The following is a 13,685-nucleotide window of genomic DNA, read 5'->3' on the forward strand; positions in this document are numbered from 1 at the left end:
ACTCTCCTTCAGGAGCCATTTCAAGCTTGAGGCCACTTGTCCTGATATTCCTCTTCTGAGTTACCATCCCCTTTATTAATTTGCTGTCTCTGCAGCATCGTGAAATATATTTTCCTGCATTACGTGCACCATTAACATAAACAATATTTTCCAAGAGGCTTTCATGACTCCTTTAACTTGAGGCAACAAAGTACAATATTATTTTACCAAATAAAAAGCACAGTGGTACAGCTGCTGCCTCACAGCTCCAGGTTCAATCCTGACCTTGGGTGCTATCTGTGTGGAGGTTGCACGTTCTTCCTGTGAACGCGTGGTTTACTCTTGTTTTCTCCCTCATCCCAAAGACGTGAGAGTTTGTAGGTTAATTGGCCTCTATAAATTGCCCTTAAATGTGCAAGGAATGGATGAGAAAGTGGGAAAACATAGAACTGGTGTCAACAGGAGATTGATGGTTGGCGTGGACTCAGTGGGTCGAAAGATCCTTTTCCATGCTGTTTCTCTGAAACTAACTGGCAAACCTTGGCAGCCACTGTTCACTACTAGGGCCCCAAGATGAAACTCCTTTTGCATTTGTACCTCTTTCTGACAGTCCTTACCAATCTCTTTTTTTATGCATATGGATCAAACAAGCTGATTTTCAGATGCAAGAGTGGCTTCTATTCACATCAAGGCAGTTTTGACTACACATGCTATCAAATAACCCTGGTAAAATTGGTCAATGGGCCTCAAGGGGAAAATAGTTTTGTTTATACTGTCACGTACAGAAATACAGTGAATAGCTATCCAGTTATATCATACTATACACAAATATTCCAATGGTTGGCATCCTACCTTGCACAAAGATGATTGTAGTTGTTGGTGGCAACCTAGCACCAGGACTGCATTGCAGGAGATCCTCAAAACAATGGCCTTGGCACAACCATCTTCAATTATGATTATTGATGATTGCCCAACATTCAATTGTTTCCATAACTCAACAAATGTACTCTGGCCTTAGATGCAGATAGACTTCAGGCACATGGGAACACCAGCACTTGTAGATGCCCCAACTTGCAAACCACCTAGACGTGGAAATGTATTGCTGATCCTTCATCGTCAGAGTCTTAATCCTGGAACACCCTCCCTAACAGTTGTGTATGGGAATCTTAACCAGAAGGACTCGAACAGTATAAGACCGCCACTTTCTCACAGACAATAAATGCTGACTTTGCCACTGATGCAGAGATCCCAAGAAATGGAGAGAAAAAAATTAAACAATAATTTAGGCCGTTTCTGACCAAAAGGTGGCTGTTCGCAGATTAAAGCTTGGCTTTTCAGATGTGGATTTGAGCACTTCTACTTCGAAAGAATGGTTAGTTGTTAATTTTAAACCCATGACTGATTGTTTAAACCTGTAAGAGATTTGTGCCAACAGTAAGGGTCAATGAAGTTAGATTAAAGTTGGAACAGTCTGAAGGAGCTAAGTGGCCTCTTACTGTTCCTGTGATATCATGGACTTGCGTCCACATCTGAAAAGTCAGGCTTCATTCTTCAGAGGCATGGCATATGTCAAATTAATATATTTTGTTTATAGGACATAATGGATATATCAAAATAATAATGCAACCTTAATAATTAAGCTTGGCCATCTTTAGCAATCAAATGCCACATAAATAGGCTAGAAAATAATTGTTTTAATTAAATGTTTTTAAGGTTGCGTCTTTTTCAGTAAAATGCACTGTATTGACCACCACTCTCAGATCAACTCAAGAATCAAGAGTGTTAAATTGTCATAGGTACTGAAAACTGAGCAATAAAATGTTACTTACAGCAGCATAACGGGCCTGCAAACACATTACACGTCGATAAAAATAATTGACAAAAAATAATCAATAAATTAAAAACCCCACTATTAGTGCAAAAACCCCAAAGTCCTTTGTGCGATTGTTCTTTTTATTTTTTTTTTATTTTTTTATTTATAGTATTTTCAATAGGCATACAAAAATACATAAGTGGATAAATATAAGGGAATACATAAGCATAAGCAATGGCAATGTATAACATAAATATCCCCAGGTTGTATAAAACAAATTGTTATCTATACCTAGAAGATATGTCGGTATATATATGAAAAAGATAAGGATAAAAGAAAAACGAAAAGCGAGAGAAAAAGAAGAAAAAAAAGAGAGAAAAAAAAAAAAGAAAAAAAAAAAGAACAGACTGTACCAGGTGGTTAACGAAAACATAGTAGTGTCGCCCGCTCCAATCCCCTCTACCTGCATAAAGCAATATCAAGAAGAACGAAAAAGGTTGGAATAAGGTCACATTACATGATATGAAAATATTGAATAAATGGCCTCCAAGTCTGCTCAAATTTGATCGAAGGTTCGTAAACAGTACTTCTAATCTTTTCCAAATTTAAACATGAAATAGTTTGAGAAAACCAATGAAATAAAGTAGGAGGATTGATTTCTTTCCAATTCAACAAAATAGATCTTCTGGCCATTAATGTAAGAAAAGCAATCATCCGACAGATGGGGGGAGATAAACAAGTAGAGTCTATCATTGGTAAACCAAAAATTGCAGTAATGGGATGGGGCTGTAGATCAGTATTCAAAACCGTAGACAAAGTACTGAAAATGTCTTTCCAGTACCTTTCCAAGGAAGAGCATGACCAAAACATATGGGTAAGAGAAGCTATCTCAGAGTGACATCTATCACATATAGGATTTATATGGGAATAAAAACGAGCCAGTTTATCTTTGGACATATGAGCCCTATGAACGACATTAAACTGTATCAAAGAGTGTTTAGCGCATATAGAAGAAAAGTTAAAAAGTCGAAGAATTTTATTCCAATTGTCAATAGGGATAGTAAGATTAAGTTCTCTTTCCCAATCATTCTTAATTTTATAAAAGGGATCAGAGTGTATTTTCATAATTATATTATAAAGATTTGATATTACACCCTTTTGAAGGGGGTTTAGTTGTAACATATTCTCCAAAATACCCTTAGAGTCTCGGTTAGGGAAAGAAGGAAGAACCGTGTTTAAAAAATTCCTAATCTGTAAATATCTAAAAAAGTGAGGACTGGACAAATTATATTTGTTAGATAGTTGTTCAAAAGACATGAAACAATTATCCAAAAATAAATCTGAAAATCGTACTATACCTTTAATCCTCCAAACTAGATAGGCTTGGTCCATCAGAGAGGGGTGAAAGAAAAAATTCGATACAATGGGCATCTCTAAAATAAAATAATTCAATTGTTCTTATTTTAGGTAGCGTTTTGCAGTGTTCAAAAGCCTGATGGCTGTTGAGAAGTTGCTCTTGAACCTGGTGGTCAGACCTTCATGATGGCAGGAGTGAAATGAGAGTTTTGGCCACAGTGGCGTTAAACATTTATTACAATGTCAAATGCTTTACCCCCTCTATAAATGTGGCATGCACTGTCTATCACCAGCATTTTCTGCGTTACTTTCCAGTTTGTCAAGGACGCGTCAAGAGAAAAGCTAGACAAAAGGTATAAAGCAGAGCACAAGCATACATGAAGGGGCAGAATAGGTGATGGCCGAGGAAAGAATCTGTAAACAATGGAGCGAAGAAAAAGTGGAGAGATGAGAGTTAAGCAATTCAGAGCTCATACATAAAGAATCATTTGATCATGGCACTATCAGAAGAATGACTGCTGTGAAAACATTGCTACAAGATGTTTTAGCAACACAGAAGGTCTACTATTTTGGACATGTGGTGACACTGATCCGCCTTGATAGAAACCAGTTTCCTTTAAATGGTATTATGGGAGGCAACAGGATAGTGGAGGCACAACAGTGGCTGAAATAATGCAGTTTTTCCCAAAATTACATTTCCTACAATCTGTTCTTAATAATCACAGAAAACAATTGGCTTTTGGTAGCAATTGATTTATATCAAGCAAACAAAAATCAGCCCCTCTACTTTCAGCCTGAAGAACGGCTCTGACCCAAAACGTCACCCATCTTTTTTCTCCAGAGATGCTGTCTGACCTGCTGAGTTACTCCAGCACTTTGTGTCTATCTTGATAAACCAGCATCAGTAGTTCCTTCCTACACAGCCATCTTTGTGTTTGATTCAATTTATGAGAAATGAGAAGTCACTCCCTCTGGCAAAGAGAACAAAGAAACCTATTTTAACAGCAGGCAGCCAAAGTCCAATGAACTACCAAAACACCCTATTTAATGACATTGTGCCCTGCTGCGCACAAGAGCTAGCAAACTACAAATTCTCCTTGATCTGCTTTTCACTCCGCTGGGTGATTAGGTGCCAATGGTGGAGATCTAGCAGGAAGCAGTTGCTTACATAACCCTAGATATTTTCTTTAAAATTCAATTATACTTCTGGTGAGCAGATGTGTTGCATACTTAGTAGCAGCCAGAACTAGAATTCAATTTAAATTCTTCTTGAGCTTTAAAACATTTGAATTAACATTGTCTTTTGTTGCAAACTTCCACTGAGTGCAGTGTTATTTTTTTCCAGTTCACATTAGTGTCAATTTTGTCATGTTTATGGTGGACATAGTGTGATTCATCATTGCCAGCTGATTTGGAATTAAACATTCCTCAAGGATCTCTCATACACACCAGTTGTATAGCCAGGGTGTCCAGAGGTGTGAACACCACCATATCTCTCCAACCAATAAACATATTCCCATCATGATAATGTTGCTGTTGGGGTAACATTATGAGAGGTAAAGATATTAGTGGTATTACGGCTCTAGTCTTTAATTGACAAGTGTAGCTGCTGCAGAAAGAGCATTACAAAGTAATAGAATTTTGTAATACATTTGGTCACAGTTAAAATTTGTACAAAAATGGCAACGGTGACCTTTAACTTTGAACTTTTGTTTTACAAAGTGACACCGTGTCAAACTTGACATCTTTAAAATACGTTTGGGCATGACTTGTAAAAAGTCCTTTTGCTTCCTAGTTAAACCACACAAAAGGACACAAAGTGTTGGGAGTAACTCAGCACTACAGCCAGCATTTCTGGACAACATGGATAGGCGATGTTTCGGTTCAAGACCCGAAACGTCAGCTATCCATGTTCTCCAGAAATGCTGCGTGACCTGCTGAGTTACTCCAGCATTTTGTGTCCTTACCAGCATCTGCATTTATTTGTTTCTACGTTTAAACAATCACACCATCATTGCACTGTTTACATATTCTGGAAACAGAAACAGACCAGTCTATGCCAGCAACTTCATGCAAAGCAATAGAGTCCTACATAAAGTACAATAGTTTTAGAAATGCGTGCTCGATAATGAAATTAAAACAATAACATCTCAAAACTCATCGATACAGTTGAGATCAATTTTTAAAATATATTCCACGACATCATTTGTCATCAATAAAATGTGTGTTTTGTAACTACTTTAACAAATTGATGTCACAAAAACGATCACTCAAAGCACTAAATAATATTTACAAAAGGCCCTCCCAAAGGGCCTGGCAATGGAAAAATAACTAGGGTCAAACACCACTTGATCTACTGTAGAGTATTTAATATCTACTAAGCAGCAGCACTGAATTATGGAAACCAATTCTTTTCAAGAATCCAACGGCATTCTCGGAAATCAGATCAGATCAGACCAAAAAGATGAACTACACCAAATTGTAAACAAAACGCCAACTAAAAACAACCTAAAAAGCAGCAGAATAATGATTCACCCTGGAATTTTTATACATCTCCATTTGTGAGAATTTTGTCAGTAGACGTACTTCAATCTGATGGGTGGCTGCTGTCAGGCAAGCACATACATGAACATCAAAAGAGCGCTAAAGTAGACGACAAAGAGCAAAACTAAATACTGCGGTAATAAACCATGGAAAGCCCCAAAAGCTTTCCATAATAGCTGACCTATCAGAAAATAGTTATACGCATTAAAACAAGCAGCATTAAAATGATAATTTGAAAACATCTGGAGTCACAGAATCATACAGCACGAAAACAGGCCCTTTGGTCCAACTTGCCCATGACGACCAAGATGCCCCATCTACACTAGTCCCACCTGCCCAGTTTGTCTCATGCCCCTCTTAATCTTTCCTATTCATGATCCAACACCTCGTTTGTTGCTTTAAGAATTGTATTCCTTCTACGTACATGAAAAAGAGGAAAAATTTAATCCTGTATTTATTCGCAATGTATCCTTTATCCTCAACAAAATTATTATAAGAATGCTGACATAAAAAATGACATATGATGGAATCTTGGTCAAGAGTTAAAAGTGCTGGAAGAACTCAGCAGGTCAGGCAGTATCTATGGAGAGGGTTAAACAGGCAGCACAGGGCGGCACAGTGGTGTAGCCGTAGAGTTGCTCTGCGACAGCTCCAGAGACCCGAATTTGATCCTGACGACGGGTACTTTCTATATGGAATTAGTACATTCTCCCTGTCACCGAGTGGGTTTTCTCCGGATACTCTGGTTTTCTCACATACTCAAAGGTCATGCAAGTTTGTCGTTTAATTAGCTTTGGCAAAATTGTATATTGTCCCTAGCGTGTAGTTTAGTTTAGACACAGTGTGGAAACAGCTCCTTCGGTCCACCAAGACCACAGCAATCAATGATCAAACTGTACACTAGATCTACCCAACACACTAGGGACAACTTACATAAACCAATTAACCTACTAACCTGCACATCTTTGGAACACGAGAGGAAACTGTAGCAACCGGTGAAATCCCACATGGTCAAAGGGAGAACATACATACCCCACACAGACAGCATCCACAGGATAGTGTTAGTGTATGGAGTGATCGCTGGTAGACGTGGGCTTGGTGGGGATGGGCTGAAGGACCTGTTTCCTCACTACTTCTCAAAAGTCTAACGGCAAAGAAGGGTCCCGACATGAAATGTCGCCTGTTCATTCCCTCCACGGACGCTGTCTGACCCGCTGTGTTCATCCAGCACATGGTTGCTTTGTTTGAATACTATTCCTTTTCCCCAAGGAATATGGAATTGCATCAAGATTAAAGCAGACTGAGCCAATATCTATCTGTGTGTTTGACTCTAAATCCTCAGCCCAACATTATTCTTTGTTTGTACAACCATCAAAACTATGGAACTGCATTAAAAGTTGGGGCTGAAAAGCATCTCATCCAGGAGACCAGGACTGCAAAAGTTGTGGTTAACTGAAAAGGCCATCCACCTGCGAATGGATAAACATATGAATGTAGGTACTTTCAAAAATATAGGAGCATTTAACGTGTCATTATGACAATCTTTTCATGCGAGAAATGTCGAATCCCATTACTGCATACATTTTCCTCTGTATATGGTATTTCCTAGAACTATTTGATGCAAGAGCACTGAAGACCAAAACAGGTTTACAAATATCATACAAACAGTTTTCTAAAGTTTTCATTAACAGAACCTAAGCAAATCATATACGTGACATATTCACGTTGAACTCGAGGAAGATGTTTCCTTCTAATCCATAGCCCAATATGTTCAAGTAGTTCACATTTTCTGACACATTGTGCGGTCTGACATCAAATGTTATTCAAAAGGGTCATGGTGTTGCACTGAAAATAGCGTATCTTGGTTTTATCCTTGTAATTTGAGCATTCACTTCAAGATCCAGCATGGCTCACTAAGTTCTGTACTTCTGCCACTGAATTTTGCTCTCTGCTTGTCCTCCAATTGTTTTACAACCCAGAATAAGACAATACTCAACACCTGTAGTACAAATAACGTAAGCTTTTAAATTCGCCCTGATGTGAAAAGTTAATCTACTTTAAAGTACACACAAGGAATTGCAGATCGTGGTTTACAAAAAAGACACAAAATACTGGAGTAACTCAGCAGGTCACACAGCATCTCTGGAGAACACAGATAGGTGACATTTCAGGTAGAGTTGCTGCTTTACAGCGAATGCAGCGCCGGAGACTCAGGTTCGATCCTGACTACGGGTGCTGCACTGTAAGGAGTTTGTACGTTCTCCCCGTGACCTGCGTGGGTTTTCTCCGAGATCTTCGGTTTCCTCCCACACTCCAAAGACGTACAGGTATGTAGGTTAATTGGCTGGGTAAATGTAAAAATTGTCCCTAGTGGGTGTAGGATAGTGTTAATGTACGGGGATCACTGGGCGGCACGGACTTGGAGGGCCGAAAAGGCCTGTTTCCGGCTGTATATATATGATGATATGATAAGAAGGGTCCCACCCCAAAACATCACCTATCCATGCTGCCTAGTCTGCTGAGTTACCCCAGCACTTTGTATCTTCAGTGTGTACATCTGTGTGTTTAATATCAGACACATCCAACTGGATACTCATCAGAAAATTTTAATCTGAAACTTAAAAAATAAAAACCTTTGTTGGGGTAAAGATCACCCATGTTGTTTAACATATTGTGATTTCTGGAATAGGTAAATTGGATCAAAGATTTGCACAGAGACACATCAATGCCAAGTATTGGCTCATTCATCCCCTTGTACATTGGAACTCTCCCTCATCCAGTCTACAAAGAAGCAAGACAACAATGGTGGCACCAGGAAGCACCACATTGAAATATTGACAAACACAGGCATGCTTTGGCCATCATTTAAGAACATTAAGAAGAGGACAGATTACTTTCAGAGGTTCAGGGAATCAGTCCACTGTCATTGATGAGTATGGGTGTCAGGGGTTATGGGGAGAAGGAAGGAGAATGGGGGTAGGAGAGAGAGATAGGGAGAGAATGGCTGAGTGCACTTGATCGGCCAAATGGCCTAATTCTACTCCTATTACTTCTGGCCTTATGACCTAAACAGAAACCATGAGATAACACCATTTATGAAATCTATACTGCACTCTCTCGAAACGGAAATGCCTACTAGTTTTAGCAAATTGCAGTAATAAACATAAAGTCAATATTACATTGCCAAGATTTTGACCATCTTGACCAAGATTTTGACCAACCTATTAAACAACCCCACCATTTAAGTAGGGTCTTATTGACAATTACCAGCCACTCACTTCTGAAAAATAACAAACTCGTAACGTGAATACAATAACGTAAAATTAGTTTTGAGAGTTCCACAACGAACAGGGCAAAAAGTTAACGTGGGTGAGAGTACTGGGTCAGGGACTATTCCAACTCTACTTCACCCAGAGAAAAACAAAATCCAAAGTAAAATGTAATAAATTTTAAGCCAAATGGATTATTAAGACTTCACAGCTTGCTGGTTTAAAATCTCCTGACAACTACCTAACCAGTTTCATGATTCCTTTCTGAAATTGTAACTTACAGCACATGAGAAAATGCTTCCGGGTAGAACCGGACCCCGTGTTGGGTCAAATCAACGTGTGCCACGTGTAAATAAATTAAAGCTGCTCTCACGCTTTAGATGATGAAAGAAAATTAAATGCCACCAACCACATAAATCGCCCCACCAAAAAAAGGGAGACACAATCCCCTTTCGCTAAACACTGGAATTGCACGATTCGGTGCACTTTATTGTCATTGTTATGCACAGGTTATTTAAAAGGACAGGTAATGCATTTGATGGAGTGCTAACATTAGCTGGGAAACGGTTCCACATCTGATAAGGCGACACAGACCCGTTGTAATGCAATGAATCAGATTTCACAAATGACCCTGAAAGGTGTTTTTTGTTTTTTTTGGCCGGATGAACCCCGGTGAAACCTGGACCAGGGTTGCAAGCAGAGGTGATTTCAGCCTCCGGCTTTGACCCGCAGGGGTCTGCATGGAGCCGCTGCTGCGATGGAACAAGGGTTGCAGCAGACACAAGGGGACATGAGCAACTTGCCTCTACTAGAGCTGTGCAACATTTCTGTACATCCTCTGCCAACCTCCTTGCCTCCTTACAAGAAATACATACCGATGCATGCATGCATGCACACCCCCAACTCACCTCCTAAGGTCGAATGTCATGACGGCGCCTGAAATTGCAATCAGTTCACTAAATGCAATTGCAGGGGGATTAAGCAGTGGCAAAGTGCACAACTTTCTCTGGAAGCTGCCGGCTACCGCCCGGATGCGCCGTCACATTTGGACGCTCTGCATTTCGCAATTGGCTACTGAGAAGCGATCTTGCTGGTCTTATTCCGGTCTGGGAATGCAAGAGAGTTGTTGCATCTGATGGGCGGTTCCTCACACAACGAGAAAATGACCCCACGTTCCCACCTCCCCAAGAGAAGACGCGCTTTAGATTCACTCACAGCAATGCTGGAGTAACTCAGCAGGTCAGGCAGCATCTCAGGATAGAAGAAGGGTCTCGACCCGAAACGTCACCCATTCCTTCTCTCCTGAGATGCTGCCTGACCTGCTGAGTTACTCCAGCATTTTGTTGAATAAATACCTGCAGTTATTCTCTTACGCTTTAGATTCACGGTCATCATCATTTAAAATAAAAGTGGCATCTCTGCTCGCTGTGCTTGATGGCGAAAGGAAAGTTGCAGCAGTGATCCAGTCCAGCGCTCTGCCAGGAATTGCAATGCTGAACAGACTTCGCGATCTTACGCTGGGCACATCTGCTTCCAGCTGGTCAACCGAAACAAACAATTTGTACAGGATCTTCAGATGCTAAAGACCTTGGACTTTTGAACAGTGCTGAGCTTGGATATTTGTCCCACAAGTCTTCAGAACATGCATTGAATCCACAACTTTCTAATCCAGTAACATAATTTCTATCAAATGAACCAGTCAAGTAACACATTGTTTTACATACAGGATATTAATGATTTAGATTTGGGAATACTGAATAACATTATTTCAAAGTAATATAACGTGAAGACTCGGTTTGGTTGAAGGCACAGGATTGCTTGCAGGTGAAACGCAGATGGGGTTTAACTTCTGTATCATTGATGTTCTCAAAATGTGTAAAAAGACGAACGTGATAATTTCCGAGGGTTTTTTTTGAAAGACAATGTTATTTGGACTTGTAAAGGATGTTTGATAAAGCGTCTTGTAATTGAAGTTGTGGGATTAAAAAAAGTCACTGGTCCAGCAGATGCTCAAACAGGCAAAGGAGATGAAAGCCGTAAGTGTTGGCCTGTGCTGCTTTTTCATGAGCATGTAGAGTCTGCATTGACGACCCACAATGATTGTTATTCTGACCAGAGTATTGCCCAGAGTAGAGGAATCGAGAACCAGGGGACATAGGTTTAAGGGAAAGATTTAATAGGAACCTGAGTGGTAACCTTTTTACACAAAGGGAGGTAGGTATATGGAATATAAGAAAATAACTGCAGATGCTGGTACAAATCGAAGGTATTTATTCACAAAATGCTGGAGTAACTCAGCAGGTCAGGCAGCATCTCGGGAGAGAAGGAATGGGTGACGTTTCGGGTCGAGACCCTTCTTCAGTCTCGACCCGAAACATCACCGATTCCTTCTCTCCCGAGATGCTGCCTGACCTGCTGAGTTACTCCAGCATTTTGTGAATAAATACCTAGGTATATGGAATGAGGTAGTTGAGGCAGGTACTATTTAAGAGACTTTTTAAGAGAACTATTTAAGAGACTTTTTAAGAGTACTATTTAAGAGTCTTTTTAAGAGTACTATTTAAGAGACTTTTTAAGAGTACTATTTAAGAGACTTTCTAAGAGTACTACTTTAGAGACATTTGGGCAGGTTCGTGGATAGGATAGGTTTAGAGGGTTATGGGCCAAGCACGGGCAAGTGGGACGAGTAGATGGGGCATCTTGGACAGCATGGGCAAGTTGGGCTGAAAGACTTGTTTCCAAACTCAATGACTATGACCACTTCAGTGTCAGGAAAAACCAAATCAAGCCTAGATTTGATATTTCATTCAAAAAGGCAGCATCATTCTGAGTATATCCATGCTGTATGCTTGAATATGTGTGCACAAGTTACTGGAACAGCAATTGAATCTATGACTTCCCAACTCAGAGACAACATTTCTGTCAATTGAACCAGCAATTGAACCAACATATTGACGTCCTGTTCTTTTTGGCATACATTAATAACTTGGACATACAAAATGTAACAGCATAATTTAAAACTTTCACAATAACCCAAAACTCATAAATGCAGCCATCACTGAGAATAGTAACAGAACGTTTGGCAGATAAAGGCCATCAAAGCAAATTACGTAATATTTGGAGGTAATGTGATGGAAAAAGAAATATACAGCAAGTTCAAGTGAAATGCTCTGCCTGAAAGGACTGGACTGCTGATGCAGTGTCAGCTTCTTCACCTGATTTAGCCTCCTTCCACTTTTCTGCCTCCTCCCATCAACCTGAGAAATAATAATTATGTTTCCAAAACTCATGCAGTTACGTGACTCATAGAATTGCGCACAAAAATAAGCTCTTTGGCCCACCAAGTCTGCATTAATCATTAGGTGCCCATTTATGCTAACACAATGTTATTCTCCCAGCATTTGTTTGTAAATCTATAGTAACATTAAAGCACTGTTCCTATTTCCTAGCTTAGTGATTAAAAAAATATTTTGGCTGGTGCAGTGAGATGGGTTGGAGATTGAACCTCAGGCTCATCTTAACCCTATTCTACACCTTTTCTGAGATCGTATACCCTGCTTTTTACTGGATTGTCTCTGAATTAAATCCTTCCTAAGGAAGTGTTCTCTAATCGCTAACAAAAATCCATCATGTCCCAAATGTCATAGTAGTTATAATATATTACTGTGCTTAATTGAAAAATGATGAGTAATGAAAGCTATGTAGGAAAATAACTACAGATGGTGGTACAAATCGAAGGTATCACAAACTGCTGGAGTAACTCAGCAGGTCAGGCAGCATCTAGGAGAGAGGGAATGGGTGACGTTTCGGGTCGAGACCCTTCTTCAGACTGATGTCAGGGGGGTGGGACAAAGAAAGGATATAGGTGGAGACAAAATCTAAAAGAAAAGATATAGGTGGAAACAAGCTAAATCAGTGATTCTTAATAATATTGGTATATGAATCTCACGATGGAAATACTCTTGTGAAATACAATGCATTTATTGGCCTTCGTATAAAATTGATATTCAATTTAATTTTAGATATTTTTTCTTTGCCTGTATCCATTCTCAGCATCAGCTGTGAGTGACAAATATGTCAGGTGACTAGAAATACAGTGATACTCGGTTTTCTATTGTGACATGTTAAACTAAATAATGTTCCTAGTTTGTGTAGGAAAGAACTACATATGCTAGTTTAAATCGAAGATAGACACGAAATGCTGGAGTTCCTCAGCGGGACAGGCGAGAAGGAATGGGTGACATTTCGGGTTGAGACCTTTCATCAGACTGAAGAATGTTCCCAGTTTAGCAGGTTATATAGCAAAGTACTCCGTTTTGGTCTTACCTGATAAATGTCACGTTTAGATTTAGAGGTAGTGCTGAAACGATTTATTATACCGATCCCTGGGATGGTGGGTTTGCCCTTCTCCCCATAACCCATGACACCCGTACTCATCAAGAGTCTATCTATCTCTGCCTTAAAAATATCCATTGATGGCCTCCGCAGCCTTCTGTGGCAATGAATTCCAGATTCACCACCATCTGACTAAAGAAATCCCTCCTCAGGTGTAGGAAAGAAAACTGCAGATGCTAGTTTAAATTGAAGGTAGGCACAAAATGCTGGAGTAAATCAGCAGGTTAGGCAGCATCTCTGGAGAGAAGGAATGGGTGACCTTTCGGGTCGAGACCCTTCTTTAGACTGATGTCAGGGGATGGGGTGGGACAAAGATAGGATGTAGTAGG

At 39.8% G+C, this 13,685-nt stretch overlaps 1 protein-coding gene across 4 annotated transcripts in view; it reads right to left on the reverse strand.

Moving 5' to 3' along the window:
* ergic1 (endoplasmic reticulum-golgi intermediate compartment 1) overlaps window positions 1-13,685 on the reverse strand; it is a 153,952-nt gene that overhangs the window by 61,301 nt on the left and 78,966 nt on the right. For 2 of the 4 annotated variants that reach the window (XM_078411574.1, XM_078411570.1), the window contains exon 1: window positions 9,870-10,009. The exons of the other annotated variants lie outside the window; for them this stretch is intronic. In XM_078411574.1, coding sequence (XP_078267700.1) covers window positions 9,870-9,889 — 20 coding nt within the window. In that variant the 5' untranslated portion in view covers window positions 9,890-10,009. Of the gene's footprint in view, window positions 1-9,869; window positions 10,010-13,685 lie in introns of those variants that run through there. 4 annotated transcript variants of the gene reach the window in all.

Source organism: Rhinoraja longicauda, chromosome 14 (assembly GCF_053455715.1).
Source record: "Rhinoraja longicauda isolate Sanriku21f chromosome 14, sRhiLon1.1, whole genome shotgun sequence".
NCBI lineage: Eukaryota > Metazoa > Chordata > Chondrichthyes > Rajiformes > Arhynchobatidae > Rhinoraja > Rhinoraja longicauda.